Source organism: Rutilus rutilus (assembly GCF_951802725.1).
Source record: "Rutilus rutilus genome assembly, chromosome: 1".
NCBI lineage: Eukaryota > Metazoa > Chordata > Actinopteri > Cypriniformes > Leuciscidae > Rutilus > Rutilus rutilus.
Window position 1 is genome coordinate 63,466,630 of NC_140209.1, and position 25,029 is coordinate 63,491,658.

The 25,029-nt window shown below is 37.5% G+C and overlaps 1 protein-coding gene across 2 annotated transcripts in view; it reads left to right on the forward strand.

Moving 5' to 3' along the window:
- LOC311295030 (NACHT, LRR and PYD domains-containing protein 3-like) overlaps positions 1-25,029 on the forward strand; it is a gene marked incomplete at its 5' end in the record, with an annotated part of 145,985 nt that overhangs the window by 115,840 nt on the left and 5,116 nt on the right. For both annotated transcript variants that reach the window (XM_084416206.1, XM_084416207.1), the window contains 2 exons: positions 10,039-10,209; positions 14,251-14,412. In XM_084416206.1, coding sequence (XP_084272332.1) covers positions 10,039-10,209; positions 14,251-14,412 — 333 coding nt within the window. The remainder of the gene's footprint in view (positions 1-10,038; positions 10,210-14,250; positions 14,413-25,029) is intronic.

A 25,029-nucleotide genomic window follows, 5' to 3' on the forward strand; every position in this document is an offset into this window, starting at 1 on the left:
TAAAGTTTATGATTTATTAACAGGTCTTTCTGATCATAATTTAACATTGGTTGGAAGGAAACTGTCAAAAGCACGATACCGAAATTTAAATAAGGTTCATATTAATGAATCTGTACTCTATATCCCCAGGAAAGATATTGAGAAGTTTGATAATGAAATAAGAATGGTAAATTGGTTTGAAATGGTAAATGATAAAGACAGTAATACAGCTTCTAGTGAGTTGATAAAGATGTTTCAACAGCTTGTTTTTAAATATTCTAAAGGAAAAAAGGTAAAGCCTAAAGGCAAAATTCCTCTACCTTGGTTAAATGATAATCTATGGAAATTGATGAGAACTCGAGATTCAGCATTAAAAAAGTCCCATAAAACGGGATTCACAACTGATCGCCTGATCTACAAGGGACTTTGAAATAAAGTCACTCAACAGCTAAGACAAGCAAAAGCAATGTTTTTTCTGAATATAATTAAACAAGCAAAGGGCCATTCTAAACAACTTTGGCAAACTATAGACAAATTAACTGGAAAGATGCAAACTAAGAGTGGAATAATAGAGCAGAAAATAGATGACGAAAACCACAAGGATGGTCTAACAGTTTCAAACTATTTTAATAATTATTTTACTGATTCAGTGAATGAAATCATACAACACGCCTCTGGACTGCCTCATCCTTGTCCATTACCTCAGCCTTCCATTTATGATCATGAGGTTCTGTGTTTTAAACACATTGATTATTCTAAAACAGATAAAATAATACAATCCTTACCGGTATCTAACTCAAAAGCTAAAGATTTCTGGGGATTTGATAGCCCTCTCATTAAAAAACATAGGGAGATTTTAATACCAGCTATTACATATATTGTGAATAAATCTATTTATGAGAGTATCTTCCCCAGTGTCTTTAAAACAGCGGTTATAACCCCAATTTATAAATCTGGAAGTAAAAATGAAATAAGCATCTACAGGCCTATTAGTATATTGCCTGTAGCATCTAAAATTCTTGAGAAAGCCATCGTAGAGCAGTTAACTGATCACTTAGATTGTAATAATTTGTTGCACTCCATGTAGTTCGGTTTTAGACGTAACCATTCCACCAACGCAGCCTGCTGCTATCTGATTGAAAACATAAAGGCCAACTTGGACAGAGGGGGCACAGTGGGTGCCGTGTTTCTGGACTTGTGAAAAGCCTTCGACACGGTAAACCATCGTGTCCTCCTGTCTAAGCTCTCTAAGTATAATCTGTCCATGGAGACACTGCATTGGATACAATCATATCTCTCAAATCGGATGCAATGTGTGAGGGTAAAAAATGTATTGTCCTCTCTGAAGCCCAGCACAACTGGGGTCCCGCAAGGATCAATTCTGGGACCCTTGTTGTTCAGTATTTACATCAAGGATCTTCCGACTGTGTGCAAGGGTGTAGACATCATCATGTACGCAGATGATGCCGTCATCTACGCACATGGGAGGGATATTGAGCAAGTAGCCACTAAATTGTCCTCAGCCATGGACAAAATAAGTAATTGGCTTAAATCTTCTTGCTTAACACTAAATATTGAAAAAACTGTTGGAATGTACTTCGCTAAGTCCAATAAAGTTAAAGATATGTCTAACATCTTTGTTAATGGACAAAAAATTAACATTGTGACAGAGATAAAATACCTAGGTGTCCATTTGGACCAAACTCTAATTTTAAAAAACATATTAAAAGAATGTGCAACTCTATTAAATATAATATCTCCATCTTTAGACTCATTAGGAATAGTTTGACAATTGAAGCATCTTTCATGTATTTTAATGCCATGATCTCTCCACACATCACTTACTGTTTGTCCTGTTGGTCTCAGGCCAACGAGACCACACTTAAACCGCTCAGATCGGTCTATAATCATGCCTTAAAGGTGCTTGACAGAAAAGCCCCTTGCTATCATCACTGTAATATTCTCAGTAAATATAAAATATTATGTTTTGATTCTCTAATTCCCAACAATATCTTTATTTATTTTCAAACATAATAACATTTACATATACTCAAAACTCTTGCCCCAAACCCCACTGAACCTTGTCCATCAGACTGACCGAGGCATGACCTCACAACACAAATAATTAAATAAATATAAATAACTAAAGACAAAGGAAACGGAAATTTTTTTAATTAAAAAATAAGAAAACAGATGCTACATAAGTAAATAAAGATGGAGGGAATAAGTACAAAACCTACCATGCACAGCTCTCATTGATTCTCTAATTCGATATACAAATTTAAGAACTGTTTTCAAAATTGTTAATAATATTGCTCCACCCTCAATGAAAAAAGTTATAAGACTTTATTCTGAACAAACGAACCGAACATCCCGCTCCACTGCTCACAGAAATTGTGCTATCCCGAAAAGATCCTCCGCCTTCGTACAGACAGCCTTCTCATATAAAACCATTAAACAATGGAATCAACTCCCAGATAGTCTGAAATTATCTGTAGATCTGAATAATTTCTCTCGAAACTTAAAGAATTACATCCTCGATAACCAGCTGTGCCAGCATCAGCACATTTAAAGTCTACAAATGTAATATTGAAGTAAATGTTTTTTTGACTATGTTGTATATATTTTAGGCTGTGATGTTTTTTTTGATATGTTTTTAATATTGTGCACCTGCCCAGGGACTGCAGATGGAAAATAGCTTTTGCTAACTCTGGTACAAAACATCTTTTCGTAAGATTAATGTATTTTGTACAATGTCCCTGACAAATAAATTAATAAAATAAAATAAAATAAAATAAAATAAATGAAAGCTCTTCACAAAACAACGTCCCTCAGGGATTTTAGCTCAAAAGTGTGCAGATTTGGAGAAATATTGATATATTCTCATAGTTTTACATCAGATTTCTATTGACAGGAATAATATTTTATTAAATTTATAGCCAAATGCGTTGATGTAATCATTATGAGGCCCAATGATGTGACGTGCAATTTTGATGTCCAAACCCCTTTATGAAGTCAAAATAAGGAAATGTTTAATAAAAAGCACATTTATTGAATCTATTGATCTCTGTTTATCAAATGATATGAACATATATTGAGGGTATTACAAAGTGTAAGAATTATTAGACATTATAGGCTAGTCTCATAATGTCATACCGGATAACTGTCCGGACCTTAGAATGACATACAAAAAAGCCAAACAAACTGTAAAAAATCTAATAAGCCCTAACATCTCTGCCACAGGCATTATTATATGAGTCTTGACAACAATATATTTAAATATTACAAAGAATATGACATCCAGTTGATTATGTTTTGGAGCATTCTGTCCCAAAACTGGCTTTCAGCCAATGTCATACGGGATAACAAGCGAACTGGAGCAATTTTATTGTGAATTTTATTTTGACACGTTGTGAGACAGCATGTTACACAAACAGGAAGACCCTGAAGGACCCCCAAACAATGGTGAAAGGTAAATATGTCTTTCATAAAATGTGTTTAACTTACCCTTTTTCCTCACTAGCACACTATGTAGTAAAATCCTGTGTCATATGGGATAGCGCTAAAATAACATATATAATGTGGATTTTATGTAAATATGTTTATTTAGCATGAATTTACATATTTGGAAGTTGAAGGTAAAGGTTGCAGATTTCTATAGGTAGCCAAAAATGCTGCCTGATTAAGATTTAAACTGAGTTTTGTCATACCGGATAACAATTTTGTCATATAGGATAACAGTTATTTTCTGTAACTACCCATAATGTCGTCCGTTATCTTGGATGACATGTGTTTGACAATATATTCTTATACAGTTTTCATCTTTAATTTGTATAATTTCATATAATTTCCATTCAAATTGTGATATTAACATATTAACATTGTTTAGTTGAATATTAGCAAATTATATAATTCATAATAATATTTAATTACAATTACATTTAATTATTGTCCAACCTGTCATATTGGGGAATCCGCCCCTTTAAGAACAGGCCATCCACTCTAATAAATGATGTTCAGTGAAATGAGTGAAGGTCGCCTATTTAACCCTTTACATTATTTATGAATAATGATGTAGAGTGACTATGATCATCAATAAAATGGTTCAAGATACTTTTCAGTACTAAATTAAAACTAATGTTGAAAAGTTGTGCTGTTTTGATATTCATAAACATGAAAAAAAAATTTAAATGTATTTGTATACTTGCCAAATCTGGGAAGAGTTTGTGTGTAACAGTTTACACACTGAAAACCACATCTGCATTTCTTTACAGTGGAGCCTAATTAATTTCCTTGGAAAAATATTGCATAACATAAACATTAATCATTTATGAACATTATTATGTGTAAGTGTTGTAAAAATGACAATTCAAGTGTTAACTCATATGGTGTCATACCGAGTAACAATTTAAGTCAGGCGGGATAAGGCTGTTTTTTCCATTGAAATGCATAATTTCACTTCATGGAGTTGAGGAAACAATAATAACATGATACCAAGTCCTGTAAAACATTTTCAGACATTTTGCATTTTAAATCACATTGCAGTGTTAAAATGTGGGTAAAGAACTTGAACAAGTAGGGTCACGTTTAAAGAAATCACAATATAATGAGAAAAAAATTGTTGTGCAATTTGTTTTTTTTTTCTGAGCTCTAAATATTGTTTACTGCATCACTTTATATATTCATTAAGTTTTATTGATTTGAAAAGTTTTAATATCATAATATTTAGAAAATGTTATGATATGTAACGTTATGTAACGTTATCCCGTATGACATTTTGACTGGTGTTGTCACATGATTCTCAGTTAAACCGCTTAAAATACATTGTTTAAAATTGAGATTTTAGTAATAAGTAAAAAACATCCCCATAAAGATAATAACTACTTTGATGTGCAGTTTTAACCTATTTGAATTTTTTTATTAGTTGAAAAAAACCTTATTTGTCACTGGCCCATGAGCGCTGTATACTGTATCAGTCTAATACAGACAATAGACTGAATAGATGGTTAGATGATGACTAAGCATCAGTTTGCATTTTAGAGTCTAATCAAAATAAAGTCATATGACATGATCTTGAAAAACATTTATCTAAAAACAGAGTTTTAGACATATCATCTTCAGATTTTAAGTATAACATGGTCAGACATGTGGCTTTAGCTGCAGTGCATTTCTAGATACAATGCCAACTTCAATTTTATTTTCATGAAGATGTTTCATAAAAAAAAAATTCTCATAACTTTACAAAATTTTGAATCTATTTATAACTATTTTTTTCATTATGACAATAATTAATTCTACATTACAATAAACTGCCAGGTGTCAGCTTTCAAATGAGATCATACTTGTGCTTTTAGTACAAAGAGTTCATGAACTGTATCTGTTTCAGTTTGGGTATGCCATTTCTGGGGATTTTCCAAAAGTGGGGTTGCAGCTTAACAGGTTAAGTTAAACTGTGTTACTTAAGCCCATTTTAATTAAACTGAACAAGAGGCAAAACTGATTTTTTTTGTTGTTGTTGTGTATGTTTGTTGTACAATGTCAGTTGTGATTTTCACTTTACTAACCCCAAATCACAATTTCTCATTGAAGGAAAATCTGCCGATTACAAGGAGCAGGCAAAAACAAACCTTTTCTCCTTCTTTGTTATTCAGAGCAGATTTCCTGTAGCAGAAATGAGTCATGACTATACTGCCCTCTATAGGTCGGGTGCAGTCATAGTGTGCATGTGTCGAATGTGTCCATCCTGAGCTTTATTGGAAATTGTACATTGGGTCAATGTAACTCAGTTAAAGGAGAACTCCGGTCAATTTTAACATTGAGCTAATTTTTTTGTAAATTTGGAGTGCTGTCAGTACAGAGAACAACGACAAAATCGGTGTTGCCTACACCGTATTATCCTCTTTTTAAAATTTGCACCCTGTTGACTTCAATGGGGCAAGTTTTAAACCTGCTTTTAGCCTCTTAACATCCTTGATGTGTCATTACAAGTGCCCAGCCATGTGAGTGATTCCTTCAGAGTGAACACGGGTGAATCTGACTGCAGTAGATGTAAAAAATATGAACAAAATTGATGTTAATTCAGCCAGCGCACATACCTGTATTTACTTCCTGTTTTCGGTCGAAGTCCACAGTAGTCGATTGTCGAGTTCACCAGGTTGATCATAGTTAACTAAACCTATGCGCTTGAACTCGAAATAGTCAGGTCCGAATCTTCAAGATTGTGTAACCCTGTAGGCATTTTTGAGGAAAAGTTGTTATACCACATTTTTCGAAAGTTCAATGTCTCCTGAATAAGGATCCCCCGTATAACATTGAAATAAGGGTCCCATTTTCTTGTAATTGTTATTGAAACAATAGGTGCATTATTCACAGCCGAAACACTACAGGTGGATAGGGTAAAAATTTTAAGTTATAGATATCACCATAAAACCTTTCCAGTTTTTCACTTACATAGAGACAGACATTTTTTGTATTACAAGTTTTCTGAAATGTCATGTTTACATATGCAAATGAGGCATACCAGTATATATATATATATATATATATATATATATATATATATATATAATTCGAGGGGCAGGCATACCAGTACGCGGTTCTCCATTTCGGGCTAGCCCTGTCTCCTCGCGTCTTCACGAAGGTTGTCGAGGCAGCCCTTGTTCCTCTCGACGACTGGCTGATCCTAGCTCACTCTCGAGACAAGGTTTGCGAACACAGGGACCTAGTGTTCCAGCACCTAGCTTGTCTGGGCCTTCGGGTCAACTGGGAGAAGAGCAAACTCTGCTCCGTGCAGAGGATCTCTTTTCTCGGTATGGAAATCGACTCGGTCGCCATGTGCGCGCAGCTTACGAGCGAGCGCACGCAGTCACTGCTAACTTGCCTTCGTCAGTTCGAGGGCAAGAGTGCGGTTCCACTGAAACTATTTCAGAGGCTCCTGGGGCATATGGCATCCGCAGCCGCAGTAACGTCGCTCGGTTTGCTTCATATGAGACCGCTTCGCGATCAAGTCCCGAGGTGGGCATGGCAACACGGCACGCTCCGAGTCCCAGTGACTTCAACCTGCCGTCAGACCTTCACCCCGTGGACGCGAACCTCAGTTTTCTATGGGCTGGAGTGCCCATAGAACGAGTTTCCTGGCATGTTGTTATATCAACAGATGCCTCCACCACGGGCTGGGGCGCCATGTGCAATGGACATGCTGCCGCGGGCTCCTGGACAAGACCCCAGCGCCTTTGGCAAGTCAATTGCCTCGAGTTGCAGGCTGTACGTTTCGCCCTGCACCGCTTCTGTGTGTTGCTCAGGGGTCAGCACGTATTAGTCCGATCAGACAATACCGCCACAGTAGCATACATCAAACGACAAGGTGGTCTACGCTCCCGTCGTATGTCGCAACTCGCCCGCCACCTCCTCATATGGAGTCAGAAGCATCTGAGGTCGCTTCGAGCCATTTATATCCCGGGAGACCTGAACCGTGCAGCCGATCTGTCTCGGATTCGGCCTCTCGCTGGAGAATGGAGACTCCATCCCCAGTCGGTTCAGCTGATTTGGGATCAGTTCGGGGACGCACAGGTAGATCTGTTTGCCTCCCACGACTCGTCCCACTGCGACCTGTTTTATTCCCTGACCGAGGGCACGCTCGGCATGGATGCACTGGCGCACAGCTGGCCGCGGGGCCTCTGCAAGTATGCGTTTCCCTCAGTGAGCCTTCTTGCGCAGACTTTGCGCAAGATCAGGGAGGACGAGGAGCAGGTAATTTTGGTTGCCCCGTATTGGCACAACCGCACCTGGTTCCAAGAACTAGTACTCCTCGCGACAGCACCTCCCTGGCCAATTCCTCTGAGAAAGAACCTGCTTTCTCAGGGACGGGGCACCCTATGGCACCCTCGTCCCAATCTTTGAAATCTCCATGTGTGGTTCCTGGACGGGACGAGGCAGGTTTGAGTACCCTACCACCAGCGGTGGTGGCTACCATCACTTCCGCTAGAGCATCGTCCACGAGACATGCCTATGCGTTGAAGTGGAACCTCTTCGTCAACTGGTGTTCTTCTAAACTTCAAGAACCCACAAAAGGCCCGATCAGTGTCGTGCTTTCCTTCCTGCAAGAAGGGTTGGAGCGAAGGCTGTCTCCCTCCACCCTGAAAGTGTATGGTGCCGCCATTGCCACACATCATGATGCAGTTGATGGTAAGTCCATTGGAAAGCACGACCTGATCATCAGTTTCCTGAGAGGAGCGAGGAGACTGAATCCTCCTCGCCCTCCTCTCGTTCCCTCTTGGGACCTCTCAGTGGTTTCAACTGCTCTGCAGAGTGCTCCCTTTGAGCCTCTGCAATCAGTGGAGCTTAAGTTCCTGTCAATGAAGACAGTGCTCCTGGTTGCATTGGCCTCCATCAAGAGGGTAGGGGACCTGCAGGCATTTTCGGTTGACGAAGCGTGCCTGGAATTTGGACCAGCTAACTCTTACGTGATCCTGAGACCCCGGCCTGGATATGTGCCCAAGGTTCCCACCACACCCTTTCGAGACCAGGTGGTGAACCTGCAAGCGCTGCCCTCGGAGGAGGCAGACCCAGCCTTGGCACTGCTCTGTCCAGTACGCACCCTCCATGCTTACGTAGACAGAACGCAGTGTTTCAGGACTTCAGACCAGCTCTTTGTCTGTCATGGTGGGAAGCTGAAGGGAAAGGCTCTCTCCAAGCAAAGGTTGTCTCACTGGATAGTGGACGCCATTGCTTTGACTTACCAGCAGCAAGATCGACCATGCCCCCTTGGTGTGACGGCCCACTCCACCCAGAGTGCGGCATCCTCTTGGGCTCTAGCGCATGGCGCCTCGCTAACAGACATCTGTAGAGCTGCAGGCTGGGCGACACCTAACACAGCCTCTGGGCGACCCCCACGTGTGTAGTCCACTGTAAGCCTCTCTGAGCATGTGTCTTTCCCTCGGCAAGCCACCATGCCACCCCTGGGTTTGAAATATTCCACCTGCGGCTGGACACCCCAGTGATTCTCAATATGCAGCCCCCTGGGGTCATGTGTATTCCAAGTTCCCCCCTTCGGGCTGGGCATAATTGCATATTTCCACTGATATATGCTTCCCAGTGTACCTTGGCATAATTCCAGCAGCCATTAAAAACTGTCCCTTTCATGTTAATGTTGTTTTTTCATTTTTTACATGTTTAAATATTCTTAGAATGCATAGTTTAGTTATAATGTTTAATGTTTAAACTGCAATAAATGCATTAAAACGTTTTTTTTTTTTTTTTGGCAGCCATTTTGTTTTTATTGTTTATGCCAAAACAGTGATGTTTACAACTTGTTATATGGCAGAAATGGATTCAGCACCTAAAAATCATATAGAAACAACACTTGAAGTACTTTTCCTCAAAAATGCCTACTGCATCTTATCCAGGGCTATTTATCTATTTTGGGACTCGACTAAAAGGGTTAGGGTTAGTTTTATGTTAAATAAACCTGATTGAATTAGGTTACAACAACAAAATTAGAATTTATAGGTTGAATCAGTTAGAAATACCTCTTTAAACCAACACTATTTTATAGTGCATGTTTATGTAAAAAAAAAAAGCATGTTTTCTAATGTAAAAATAAATAACTTGCTCATCATAAATTATATCCTCGGATGTATCAAGTCCCTCAAAATGAAACCGAAACCACAGTTTTGTTCTTTTTCTGAGGTAGATTCTTCCAGGATTATTTCTCACCGCATCCCAAATTTCTGAGTTAATGTAGACATGTGAATCTAATGTTGCTGAAACCCTGTTACTACCAACTGACATATTTGCACGGGTTCACTGCTTATGTATTTATTTGTATGTGTGAAAGAAAACCCCCCCAAAAAAGTAGTGATCTCTGAAATTGTTATTGATTTAAATAAATAGTTTTTTGGGGAGACCGAATTCCCTTGAAGTATATCGGGGCCTTTACATTCATGTTCTTTGCAGACCCTTTCTCAAAAACATGAGACAATGCATACAGTGCCCTAAAACACCAGTCTGTATTAATAATATTGTTTTTGTAATGATTTGTTTCTTATTTCTCCCGTTTAGGTTGGCACACTGTAAGCTCACCAATCAGTGCTGTGAAATTGTGTCTTCAGTTCTACAGTCATCAAACTCCTCCCTGAGAGAGCTGGACCTGAGTAACAATGATCTGCTGGATTCAGGAGTGAAGCTGCTCTGTGCTGGACTGAAGACAAACTATCAACTCAACAAACTGAGGTAAAAGCTTTATTTTTTTCACATCAATCTATACTCCAAATGCCATTATGCATATGTAATTAAATGCCTTTCTGTGTGGAGTTTGCATTTTCTCTCTGTGTTGGTGTGGGTTTCCTCCATGCACTCCGGTTTTCCCCGCAATCCAATAAGTGAATTGGAGAAAGTAAATTGTCCATAGGTGTGAATATATGTGTCTATGTGTGAGCCCTGTGGTGGACTGGCCATCTGTCCAGGGTGTCCTTGTCTGTGGCCTGAGGTGGTCCCCTCAAAAAAACAATTTAAATCAATAATTAAATAACTTGTTTTAAATCAGTCGTTCGGGTGCCAGACAGGAGTAGGCCAGTCAAAATAAACCCAGGATAGCACAAGTAAACCACCTGTTACATACAACAAAACATATAATGTTCACAAAGTCTGACTTTTTCTTTCTTTCAACATAAAACTCTGTTTGCAAGAAATTGCAAAAACATTTGCAGGAAGCTGACATGAGAGACAGGTACATTTCTCTCTCTCTTATACAGATTATATAAACAGAGAATATGTGTTTTCGTTTTGAGTAGGATAATTTTCAGTGCAAAGTCAGTGGTAAACACTATGGCAGGCGATCGCGTTGAAAAGTCTTTAAACTAAACGCGGGAATTTTGACGCGTCAACACGCACCGTTTGTCCGTGTTCAGACGTCATGTTTATTCATGAATGATGTCGTAATGGTAAACTGGTATGCATGTCCAAACATCAGACGTTATATTTGTTCATGAGGGATAATGCATTGGTACGTTGTGAGTGATGTCAGTCTTATGTCATGATTTGTCATGCCTTTTTAAGTTGTTCGTTTAACGTTCTTTCCCAAGGTAGAAAAGTCAACAGCTCTTAGAATGTGTCTTTTATTTTAGCAAACTGCCAAAAAACCTTTTCAGACTGTGTGCAGCTGAACCAAGAAAAGCTTAAGATTGCATGGAGCTGATTTGCATGGAGCTGATAAGCATGAATGGCAGAAGAAAAAGATTGCAATTAAAAAACAAAACAAAAGAAAATTATTTTAATGCAAGCAATAAAAAACTGCACACATCAGCTGTGGAATAAAAGAAATTAAATGCATGATCAACTAGATTAAGGCAAACTCCTGTCTTAATGTAAACCCTGTCCACCACCCCCAAAGGTTTCACAAAGTTATTCTTGCCACTGTAACTTGTGGCTTACTAAAAACAGGTTTTATGGGTAAATAAATGAATAATAATAAAAAATATATACCAGGGCTCAACATTTAAGTCTTTTCATTTGTCCTTCGGTCGGTCATTCACTTGTCTAAGTAAAAACATTTGTTAGAACAGGAAAAAAATGTGATTTTTTTTTTTGTGTGTTGTAAATATAATTTATTCCGAATCAGTATTCTCATCAGTTCAGTCAGCTTTAACATATATAAATTGGCATATTTATGATATTTTAACCTTTTTAAAGGGCATTTTTCCCTAATCGTTGCTTCATCTTTCATTTAAAATTTCAAGTTACCAATCAAATAAACTGCATTAAATAATGTAATGAGATTATTTAAAATATTTTTTTCAATATACAAATAAGAAATATTATTTGTGCATAGAAATAATATTTATAAACCGCCAGTAGGAGACGGCAGGCGACCATCTTAATGAGTGAGTCATTGATGCAATGTGCATAAAGTTAAAATACTGAAACTAATAAAACAAGTTTTAAAAAAGAATGTTTCATTTGATTCAATTTTAGATGATGAAATATGCAGAAAGAATAGAATTAAGCAGAAAGGTCTATTGCTTTATAGCGTATTCATTTCGTGCATCATGTTTTTGAAAAGTAACTAGTAAAGTAACTAGTAAAGTAATTACTTTTGAAAATAAGTAATCAGTAAAGTAACTGGATTACTTTCTTGGAGAAGTAATCAGCAACTAATTACTTTTTCCAAGTAACTTGACCAACACTGCTGTCGACCCTAGAGCAGGGTTTCCGTTGTCCTGTAATTACCGGACATTGGCCGAAAAAAAAATTAAATGTCAGACAAAATTAAATCTCTCCGGTCAAATTGTCCGATTAAAATTGCCTTATAATCCCGCCCCCCTGACACAATCTGAATTTGAGAATAAGCCTAAAATGTATAAAGCAAAAATACACCGACCTTTGGCTATGTTATAAAGGAACAGGCTCTACCGTTTGAAAGTAATTAAACATTATTACATGGCTCGGTTGAATTCCAATGTGGAATGCGGTCTGTTATTTCTTGATATCAGACCGCTGCGAAGCACTAGCGGCGCCAGGATTTTGATTGTAGGTGGGCCTCCAGAAAACTGGATGGGCCAGTTAAAATAAGCCAAAAAAAATAAAAATAATAAAAACGGGTTCCCCTTCATCTCCGTTTCAGCACTTTTCTGGGCACTGAGGACAGTTACTCAGTAGCCTACCTGAATTTAATGCGTAAAAAAAAATTTAATTTAATTTATTGTTTAATAAAATTATAGGCTTATTATTTTTAGTTTATTAACAGCAACAACAGCTGTAAATATGTTGACGATCGCCATCTCCTTATGAACGCGCCTATAGAGAAATGCACATCATGGATTACATAATCAGAGAGTAGCCTATTTCTTTTCGTTTTAAATTGTTAAAAAGACATTTCAAGCTTTCTTAAGATATATTTCATGTCTGTGAGGCCTACACGAGTTTCGTTAAGTTAGGATGAGATGCGCTCCAGTTCACGAGCAATGCAAGTGACCACGCAGGCGCCTCCATGATTAGGCCCCTCCATGATTAGGTCTGCTATGTTTCTTATATTTCTTATATTTCTGCTTCTTATTTATTAAATACAGGCAATTGGTTGATAAAAAAATTATTAAAATTAAGATACAATTTATACAAAACGAAATTCACTTCAAAAAAAGTCTTTCTACAAAACCAAACTTAATTAAGTGGTCAAAATCATGTCTGACCCGCTCCATGTCTCTCGATATTGCGCATCATATCCTACTCATGCGGTTCACTTTTCATAATCAACATAAATTAAAAAATAACATTATAATATTTTAACAAATATTAAACTAAATGAGCTTATTTAATGGCTACAACACATATAGTAGACCTAGACTCTCTATTTGTACAAATTGCTGCACATTCATTTTATTCTGAATTTTGCACATAAGGTGAAAGGCATTTGTTTGTGCATGCATAGCAAAACATATCTGCAACATTTATCAAGTTCACTGATAATTATGCGCGCATTTATTAATTATTATCTTAATGAATAATGAAACAAGGACGAACCATATAAACTGCGTTGTTTGTTTAGAATGGAATGGATCGCAAATAGATCCGAATGAAGAAACATACAAAACCATAGTAGAAAATGGGTCTCGAGTGTTCCTGCAGAGAGGGGGTTCTCGCTGCAGAATCGGATCAAGACGAAGCAGCGAAGTCGCCTTGCGGAGGACAAGGTTACGCGGCTTATGCGCATTGCAAGTTGTGGAGAGACACTGGGAAGTTCGCTTGAGTAAAAACAATAGGCTTCAGATATTCTATGTGGGGAAGGGGGATTGGTTTGTTAAACTATGAATGTGAAACCATAGTAAAAACAATTGGCGTTGATTGACGGCAATCGGACGTTCATGTTTTTTTCCCGTTTTTTTATTTGAAAGTTAGGCTAATAAACATGTTGCATTCGGCCTGATTATGTCATTTTTTAAGTTACATAGCCTTCCTCCAGTTTTCCTCAACTTGACTAATTAAGAGGCGATATTTGACTGGCATTTCATCAAAATGTCCGGAAAACGAAACCTCTGCCGGTCACTTTGACCGGCACCATTTTTTTCTAGCGGAAACTCTGCCCTAGAGGGTTAATTCTTTTGTATTTTTATTGGTAAAAATAGAGTTTTTAATTTGAAATTATAACTTACAATTAGATCCGTTAGATAATTTGTGGCTGATAATTTGCACATTTTACAACTCTGTGATTTCATTAAAATCAATCAGATGCCACCAGTAGATGAAGCACACTATCATGGACACTTACTGTTGTTGTAGATTATCTGGCTGTATGGTGACAGAAGAAGGCTGTGCTGCTCTAGCTTCAGCTCTGAGTTCAAACCCTTCACACCTGAGAGAGCTGGATCTGAGCTACAATCACCCAGGAGAATCAGGACTGAAGCTGCTCTCTGATACTCTCAACCATCTGGACAAACTCAAGTATGTTAAGTAATACAACAATAATCCTGTCTAGTGTGTCTTGTCTTGTTTTTTTAAAGGGTTAGTTTACCAAAAAAAAAAAATACAAATACAAATAGCGGACATTCAAATGGATAATTTTATTATGAATATAGGACTGACCTGAAGGAAAATGCAATGTCTACTGTGAATACAGGTAACTTTACACTCGCTTTCTCGATCTCTCACAATACTCCACTATAGCTTCAATTAACAATATCAATGAGATCACACATGTGTTTAAGTTGCTAAGAGTGGTTTCTAGGGGTGTTGTAGTGATACATAGAACCATTGGGTGAAGCGGTCATAGCCGTGTTTTATCATGTATAAAGCACAGTTATTGACCTATCAGAATCAAGGATTGGAACTATCCGTTTTATAAAATATATTAAATGGAAAACAGTCCATTTAAATAAGTGTATATATCGGGCCATATGATCAGGCCACACGATGTTTCAAAAGTGTTGTGGACAATATCGACATTAGCAAAAAGTGGTGGGGACATGTCCCACCCGCAAATTACGCCTATGAAAATACATAAATAAACAAACAATGAACTCAGAAAATAAATAAATACACATTTCAGTTCTTAACCCTCTGAGGTCTGAGCTGTTTTCTGGGCCCTGGAGGTGTTCTGACATGCTCTGACATTTGTGCTCATTTCTGTTACTTGTGACATTTTCATGGCTAAAGTCTAATTACACTGTATTCAGCACAAACTCTGCTACAATAATATATCAACAGCATGTGTGTAAAAGTTTGTAGTTTTGAGATAATGATATTTATGCGTGGTTTGTGAAAATACAAAAAAAAATTCTCACTGAAATAAGGTCATGAAACCCATACTGATTATTTCCTCACAAGACTTTTGAAAATTGTATGACGTAGCCTAGAATATTTGCTCTAAAACGATGTGAAAATCACCCTGACTGCTCATTCAGATAAGACAATATATTGATTTAAAATTTTTACGACGTGTTTTGTGCCACAAAGCTTTATGCGGGAGCTCATTAATATGTAAGCTTTTCTCACCTGTGTAAGACAAAGACCCTCCTCTAACTGCCCTATTAGGAGCTATCAGGCCCCTATCATTCTGAGCTACCTTGCACAAAGAATGAGGAGATTTAAAAAAGAATGGCTTTTAGATTGTTTGATTTATTTACAACACAACATAATCCAAAGATAACCAATGATCCAAAGACAGAGACCTTTGTGCCATTCCTAAAAACATTGTACATACCTTTCATTTCCAAGGTGTTTGATTTTCACTTTACCATGTTCATGTACAGAGACTTGTGTGAATGTTGAAGTCAGCAAGACTCAGTGGCATCTGGGCCCTGAAAAAAAAAAAAGTGAACATACTGATATCAAGAGAAAGGCCTGCACGATTTTGGGAATACATTTTAGATTTTTCTGGTTAAAATTGCTTTTTAAAATTCACAGAATACACACACACTCTCACACACACACACACACACACACACACACACACACACACACACACACAAATGTTTCCAACAATAATATAATGAACACCTGGTTTGTTGTGCCTTGTAGGCATAGGCAATGCGCAGTGCTGCATAAAATAATAATAACAATAACCATAGCAGCCTATAAATCTTCCTAAATATTTCAGTAACATCTAAGCTAGAGAAAAATATATTTATTATCATGTTACTTCAAATGTTTCCATTCGTTATGATGATATGAAATGAGATAATAGTAAAAACATGAAGCCGTTTGGTGCGTTTTGCTTTTCGAATGTATCAAATATGACACATTCAAACGCGATCGTGCTCAAATATAAAACATTATGGTTACCATATACATATCTACGTTTGAGCAGATATCCACAAACACAGTAACAGTAAACACGGGTCTAAATATTATAATATTCCCCATATATCTAGCAACAGTTCAACTGCAATGTGAAATTTATGCAACAATAACAAACTAATATGTAAGAATTTCTTACCTTATATATTTCTTGTCTTCAAATCACGTTCTTCTTATTCTGAGGTAATTCCATTGTAAGCTCACGGTGCGCCATTCAAACTCGACGAAAAGCAGAGACTTGTGAAGTGTTTTGGTGTTTTGTTTTTGAGGTAATGAGCGCGATCGCGTTCCATGTGGAGATTTGCATGTGAATCTCTTTTGCGCGAGTGGGCGTGTTCAAATTAAAAGTAATTGGGAAGCGTTTGAGAAGCTGGACATCTTGTTGGTTTTATACAAATTACTTAAACAGAGAATATTTGTTTTCAGTTTGAATCCGATCATTTAAAAGTACACACTTAAATGTTTATAAAGGTATATGGCTCATAAATGTGTGACAAGTATTCGCTGAGTTTTGTTTGTTTATAGACGTGCTCAAGAAAAAAAAGTTCACCGCGACGGAGAGGCAGAACGCACACCCTGTTTATTTTCTTTATTTTACAAAAGCACAATGTTTTGATTTGATTGTAAGTGGACACATACAAAATTAGAAATATCACAGATTCTTTTTTTATATATTTTTTTTCTGTATGACCATAAATGACGGAGAAATTTAAGTTTACTGTGCTACAATGTGAAGAAAATCCAGCAAAACGCGCCGGCGCATTTGTCGACCTCAGAGGGTTAACAAAGAAGTTCCCCCTCTGCAGCAGCTCAGGCGACACCAGCTCCTCTAGGGTCATCATGGCCAAATTCGTGCTCTTTTGTCCATGCCGGATTAAATGAGGTCTGACGCTTCGGCATGTTAACGTTATGATATGACATAGCCAGCACGTGGACACGTCATGGAGGCTTGTTTACGTTTTTAACCAATGATGTATCAGATATTTATTTGACACCGCTTTCAGCAATCATTTGTTTGACCAGAGATCTTACGGCATTAGACGCTATGCTGCTGCGTCCCAGTAAAGATTCTAGAGCGATTCGCTTTAAATTTCAATTTAAATTGATGTCAAAAACAGGATCTAGAATTACAATTCGAATTTGAATTAAAGGAAGCAGAATTGCAATTCAATAAAAATACATATTTTAAGTGAAGTGTTTAACAATGAAGCTTTACAGTCTATGTCAGATATGATGGCATTAAAATATGTGGGGAGGCAGTGGCTCAGTGGTTCATGTAGGTTCTCTACAAACCGAAAGGTTGGTGGTTCAATCCCTGGTTCCACTTGACCAAGTGTTTAACAATGAAGCTTTAAACAGTGAGGCTATGTAAAGCGCTTTGTCCATGAGCAAGACACCTAACCCCAGCTGCTCCCAACGAGCTTGGCGCTTGCATGGCTGACACCGCCGTTGGTGTATGAATGGGTGAATGTGAGGCTATGTAAAGCGCTTTGGTGGCCATCTGCATACATATATGCAGTCCATTTGCCATTTCACAGAACAAATAATTTATTAAGTAATTAATAGGGATGCACCGAATATTCGGCCACCGAAAATTTTCGGCCGAAAATGGCCCAAAAGTGCATTTTCGGTTATCGGCCGAAAGACTTTTATCACCGAAACAATACGGCCGAAATGTTGTGATGACGCAAACAGCAGACACCGCGACCTCCACGTGCTTGTCTGAAGCAACATTACATATCTGCGGTGTGGACGTATTTAAATATATCTAAGAGTGACCCACGGACAGCGATTTTCAAAACACAGACATCCCAAGTCTTCCGGAAGTTCCGGGAGTCTCCCGCGTATTGATACCGGCTCCCTAATGCCCGCAAATTAGTTTAAATCTCCCGGAATCGCGAGCGAGCATGAGCGCGCATACGTAGCGCGCGCGGCAGAGAGAGGGAGCGAGAGACCTTTGCGTGTGTGTGCAGAGCAGCCGTCATTTCTCAGAGGTTTACCTGAGCTGTTTATGGTTTTTGCAACTCACGTCCATGAGCATATAACTGCAGATATTATTTGGGGCTATGGCAGTATTGACCTAAATGCACTTTGTTTTTATGAGAGAACATTTCATTTTTAAACCTTTCTCCAGGCCAGTAGGCTTTTACATTATTATTTAATGTACACATGAGTGGGGTCAAGTTAAACATTTAATTTTATACTTTGCAAATGCTAAATAAATATTTGCATAAAATTTTAATGGATTTATTCTTTGAAACTTTAATATTAATTTATGCAATTGCAATGCCTTGATTTTAGTAAACTTAGTACACAGTCATAGCCATAAATGCAATGGTACTAACAATAATTGGCATAATTTCTTTCGGTGTTTCGGTTTTCGGTTTTCGGCCTTGGTTTCCTCTTTTTCGGTTTTCGGTTTCGGCCAAGAATTTTCATTTCGGTGCATCCCTAGTAATTAAGTTTGATTTATTGTAATTGTAATTTTGTGGAACATGATGGAACATGACTCCATTTCCCAGAATGCTTAACTTTAACCAAGTATTTAAAATGGTTGCTAAACAATTTGAGGTGGACATTTGTTTGAAAGCACAATTTGATGGGCAACACTGGACTTTTTAAGTTTCAGAAGTCCCTTACAACTTCACTCTGCACCTGTTGAGAGAATCTTTAGTGTTGCAGGAAAGATATTCAGACCAGAACGGTGCAGACTCAATGAAAAAACATTTGAGGAGCTATTGAGAATTAGATGCAACAGTGTTGCTCAGTAATTTTTTGCATTGGAATAAATGATAACTGCATTTACAACAAATTTGTGTTTGTGTGATTACTTTGAAATGAAAATTACTTTGGAACAAAACTAATTAAACAACACTGAGAGGGTATTTATTTCAAGAATTTGATCAATATCTATTTTAGAACCAAATGTATGCAGGGTTGAGGAGTAAACAGTTCCGTGAAATGAAATTTCTCTTATTAAATTACAAAATTAAAGTAATTGTATTTAGTTGTATTACTGAGGTAAAAATGTTTAATTCAACTAATTACTAATTAACTTAAAACGAAATTGCTTTGCATTGATAAAGTTATCCAAATAAAGTAATCCAAACCACATTTATAATGGGTAACTAATAACAGTAAGCAATAACATTTACAAAGTAACCTTACTAACACTGAATGCATGCGAGACTCAACCCATTCTTTCTGTTGTGTGACTGTGCGGAATTTCTTTGAATTGCCATGAATTTAATTCCACTTCCTGTCATTCCAATTCAAATTCAATTCAATGTCCTGTGGGGCGGAGTAAATTCAATTCAAATTCCAATTCATGAATTGAATGGAGGCCAATTCTGAAATTCTGAATTTTGCACAAGCCTGGTGTGTGTGTGTCTGTGTGTGTGTGTGTGAGAGAGAGAGAGAGAGAGAGAGAGAGAGAGAGAGAGAGAGAGAGAGAGAGAGAGTCTGTGTGTGTGCTATATTGCATGTTAAGCGTTTTTATGGTTTTCTATTGGAGAAAATTTGCATGAAAACATTTGTATTCACAAAAATGTCTATTTGTATGATTGTGTGATTGTATTCTTGAAACATGTAAACTGTTTATGAAAGAAAGAAAGAAAGAAAGAAAGAAGAGATTGTGTTCTCTAGGAGTGGGAATCTTTCGGAATCTCACTTTGGAATTTAATTGAATCTATTGTTTGATGCCCTGGATCATCCTTATATATAAGAGAACCTGCGCCTCGATTGATCATAAATACAACTCATAGGTGTAGGCTAATTACACTTTAATTGAAGTTTTGTTGAATTATTATTTTTCAATCTCATGTCATGTTATTGTTTTACTTCATCAATCTTTTGGAATCTCACGATTATATTCTTATATATAAATATTTTATTTTGAACTATTTTATTCATAATAAATTACATTTCCTGCCTTTTATATTTTTTAGGATATTGTTAATACCGGTAGTTATATTGTTCATATTTGTTCCTCTGGTTTAATTTCATCAGTTTATTATATTGTGTTTTTAAGGGGATTGTTTTTTTTATATCTGGCAACCCTTCAGTGGAGCTTTAGTGACGAGAGGGAAGAGAGAAGAAGAGCAGCAGCTGTTACTGCACTTATATAATAATTTAGTTTAAATTATACACACCCTGTAACCGCATTATTACTTTACTGAGATGCTCAGACTTTCATATTCATCTCTCACAGTGTGAGCGCTCGCGTCTTTTGCATCATCAAAAATCTGTCATTGTCAATATTGTTTACACTGGCACAAAAAATCCGATATTTTACTCGCATCTGACACAGATCGGGATGAGTTGCACACGTACAAAAATCTGCACAAGATCCGATTTTTCTGCATCCAATCTGAGTAGGGTGACCAGACGTCCCGAAAAATTCGGGACAGTCCCGAAATCTAAGCTGTTGTACCGAATCCCGAATCCGGCCCTAATTGTCCCGAAAATTATACTAAAGCAAATTCTTGAGTAGTTATTGTCTGATAAAACATTAAAAACTGTCCGTGGAGGTTGAGTCGTCCTGCAGCCAGCCCCCGCCGGCTGCTCATTGGCTGCAGCATCTTTTTTTTTTTTGTCTTTTTTTTAAGTTCTACAAAGATACCGTAGGCGCGAATTATAATGCATTGATAAGCGAGCGCGAGTTGTCGCAGCCGCGAGTACAGTGAATGTGCAGGCAGCCAGTAAAGGAGTGATTGATTGGTCGCGGCACTGTGTGCAAAAAAAACTTCGGCCTAATGTCTGATGTTGGGTTACACAAAGCAAATCATATACACAATTATTTAGTTTTCTTATTTAAAGGTGCATTGCGCGAGAGTCTGAGTTTTCGCAGAACTACGCCCCCTCTGGCGGCAAGCGAAACTGCAACCAGAGGTGTGCACGCTCACGGACCACACGCACACGCACGCTTGCACGAGCTCGAGCTGGTCATAACCCAAGGAGCATCAGCCGCACAAATCTTTTGTTTACAATCATAATGTCTTCAGAGGTAATAAAGTTTTAAATCTGCAAGTAATTTAAAATATGTGAAAGGAAAGGCAATTGAGTAAATAACACACTTATGTGTGAGGGAAAAAATGGGGGTAGTAGAAAACTTCGTTTTTTATTCCCATCTATCTCCATGTTGAACTGTGTTATGTGTTTACTGTATCCACTTATGACTATTATTATGGAAACACGTTCATGAACAATATAAGTTATAACTTTGTAAAAGCTCAAAATTGTAATCATGATACCATACCATACACAGTCGGTCAACAAAGTACACCCAAATGTCTCAAGGTAATAAACAATCAAGTGGCACTATGACGTTACCATAAAAGCCAAACAGGCTAATCCGCCGAAGATTTGCGGGTGTTTAGCCTGTTTTATTGATCAGCTAAGTAGCATATTCCAATAGCAATACATCGTAATTAAGCAGTAATTTGCTCAAAATTTGTGTCTAAGTATCTAACTTATATATCAGCATTTTATATCACAATCATTCTGAACCTGATCACTGACAATGGTAAGTTAGTAAAACCTATTCCGATTGTACATTTATCTAGCTTACGCTAAAGCATTACACATTTTATGGATCGTCATTTATTGTCATTATTGGCCGTATCAGACATTAGAGAATGGGATATATCTTACCTTTTTATCAAGAAAAAAGCCAACTGAGGATCCCGTTTGAGCCCTAGAGCAGACCGGAGATCTCTCCATTTGTTGAAAGCCTTCCCTATGTTTACTCTCGTCTTACCCCGACGCCTGTCTGACTCCAATTTGGACCTTTTGGTTGCACTAGACAAAAGTTCTCTTTTTTTTTTATCTTACGTGGAGTTTGCGTTGGTGTTTGAAATGAACTACAAGCCGGTCTCTTAGAATCCATTTTCTACGGAGAATGGCGGCGTCGGCGCATACACAATCACAAACCTGCCAGACATATGAGCGTGCCGTGAACGCGCATGACGTCACGCCCAGTCTCAGATTCCGACCCGAATCCCTCTTATTTATTTTACTGTACAGGATTATAGAGGCAATCGCAGTGATCAGAGAAGGACTCAGTCAGCCCATCAGGCAATTGTTTAAGCATGTATGGGTTAGAAAACGGGTATTTTTAACATGAAAAGTTGCGCAATGCACCTTTAATGACCGACAATTTCGTCATAATAATAATTTTGGCATAAGGCTTATTAGACTATAGCCTGAAATGTCTGATTTACGCACTGTTACAACAGTCTTTTTTTCTTTTTTTTTGGTCATAATGACATTTGAGTTCATGATTTTAATGTTGTTTTTTTGTAGCAGACTAAATATTAATGACAGACTGTTGATCTTTGAATAAAAATATGTTTGGTTCAGGTGTGAAAATTCATTTTATTATAGGCTATGTAGTCAAATATCATAGTAGGACTACCCCAAAACCTCCCCAAACAACACTCCCCGTCCGTCCGTCCAAAACCTCCCCAAACAACACTCCTTGTCCGTCCAAAACCTCACCAAACAACACTCCGTAACGTAACAGCAACCTACTGACCCTCTTTGTCTCTTTAGTTATTATTTACTTGAATGTATTTTTTTTTTTTTATTTTACTTCTTTATTTATATTTTCTTGTCTGTTGTCTGATTAAGACATTGCGTATTTTGTAAGGATTGGCATTTCAAGCAATAATAATATTCGATGATGATCGCTGGGAAATATTTGATTATTATTGGAAAAACGCAGCCCTGCCCCTCATGCTCACCGTAAAACGTGTTCGCTCAAATTCCACTCCGATAATACATTTCTCTACTGTAGGCTTACGTGTTGTAGCCATTAAAGAAAACATATTTAGTTATATATTTATGTTTGAATAATGTTATTTTTTTATTTCAACCATGTTGATTATGAAAAGTGAACAGCATGAGATAGGATCATTAGATGCGCAATATATCAGGAGACATAAATTTGACCACTTCATTAAGTTTTGTTTTGTATAAAGCCTTTCTTTAAAGTGAATTTCGTTTTGCATAAATTGTATCTTAATTTTAATCAGTTTCATCAACCAATTGCCTGGATTTAATAAATGAGAAGCAAATATAGCAGACAACATAACCAGGACGCACCGGCGCGATCAATTGCATTGCTTGTGAACTGAAGCTCGTTTCATTAATGAACTGAAACTCAGAAATATATCTATAGAAAGCTTGAAATATTTATTTTTAAACAAAGTAATTCAAAACAAAAAGAAACAGACAACTCTCTAATGTAATCCGTATGAAATGTGCATTTCTCTCTATAGGCACGTTCACTTCTGTGAAGATGGCGAGTCAGCATTGTCAACATCTTTGCAGCCAAGACTGTCACAGAAATCACTAGTTTATTAATAAACAATTAAAATGTCTCCTTGCTTTAGGCTATTTGACACTTTCATAAGTATTACTTTTGCCGATTCTTTGTGGCAAGCTTTATGTGTCCGCTAACTAATCAAATATATCGTGACTCATTTTGACACTATTTTGTACCAGGTGTTGTATTACAGATTTATTAAATGTTTAATTTAGGTTACTGATTTTTGCATGTGAGGATAAGATGATGATATCACATGAATTATTGTGTTTTGCTCAGCGAAGTTGCAATTCCTGCCAGTCCTGTTCTCTAAATGAGTCAATTGCTGAGACTCTCACCCTCACCCTTTGTCTTTATGCAATTTCCTGACCATTAAGCTCAATGTGCAGCTGTGCTTTTGTCTCTATGATAATGGTAATGTATGGGCAATCTAGTCAGGCTGATTGGATCACTGTTATGCTGATGAGATCAGAGCTGCGGAAATTCTGGTAACAAGCTGACGCCTATATTGTATTTTGCATCCCTTTGTAAAGGGAAGGTCTCCACCCTCAAAAGTCCCTCCTCCTAAAATGCCTATAAGATACCATGTAAAGTTACTTTAGATTAGACTGTTGGACGAACTACAGCAACGCTCAATAAAAAACCTGCGCAAGGTTTATTCGCATGCTCCAAGTTGTCTTCTATATACTGTTAGTATATAAGTATACTATATACCTATACTTTTTAGTATAGGCCCATCTCTGTGGCAGAATTACAGCGCCACATACCGGTCTGGCATGCAGAGTACATCGTTTTCAGGTTTCATGCAAGAGAGAGAGAGAGAGCGAGAGGCCACATCCACACATATCAATGTTCTCTCTCACTCTCACTCTCTCACTCACTCTCTCTCTATGACATCTACGAATGAATGTAAACACAAATATCGAATACCAGTCCTGTCTGAAGTTAGTGTAAACAGGTGAGGCAAAAATTCGGAAATAGTCAAAAGATTGGATCTGTGCTATGGAAGTTTTTTCCTAACAAAATTCATATGAAAATTCAAATGCTTAAATAATAAATCAAAGTCTCAAAAAGAGTTGCTCAAATGTTAAATCAAATGCTCAGATTATTAAATAATAAATCAGTCTCAAAACAGCTGCTCAAATGATAAATCAAATGCAATTTTATTTCCTCATTCAGGAAAGCATGAACTATCAAAAATCGAATTAAAATGAACCAAAATCTAACAATGACACACCGAGACTGGAGGAGGCAGAACCTGTGGAGACAGATCCAAGGCAGATCGAAAGACCCGTGGGAACTGTGCATAGCCTGGCAAATCCGCCAGTGAAATTGGTACAGTGGTCGTGCCAGTGAAAGTGCGAGGGAAACGCAAGCATTCGCAGGCCCACTTAAATTCAGCAAAGCGGAGGAGATATCAAGACGATTACATTCTG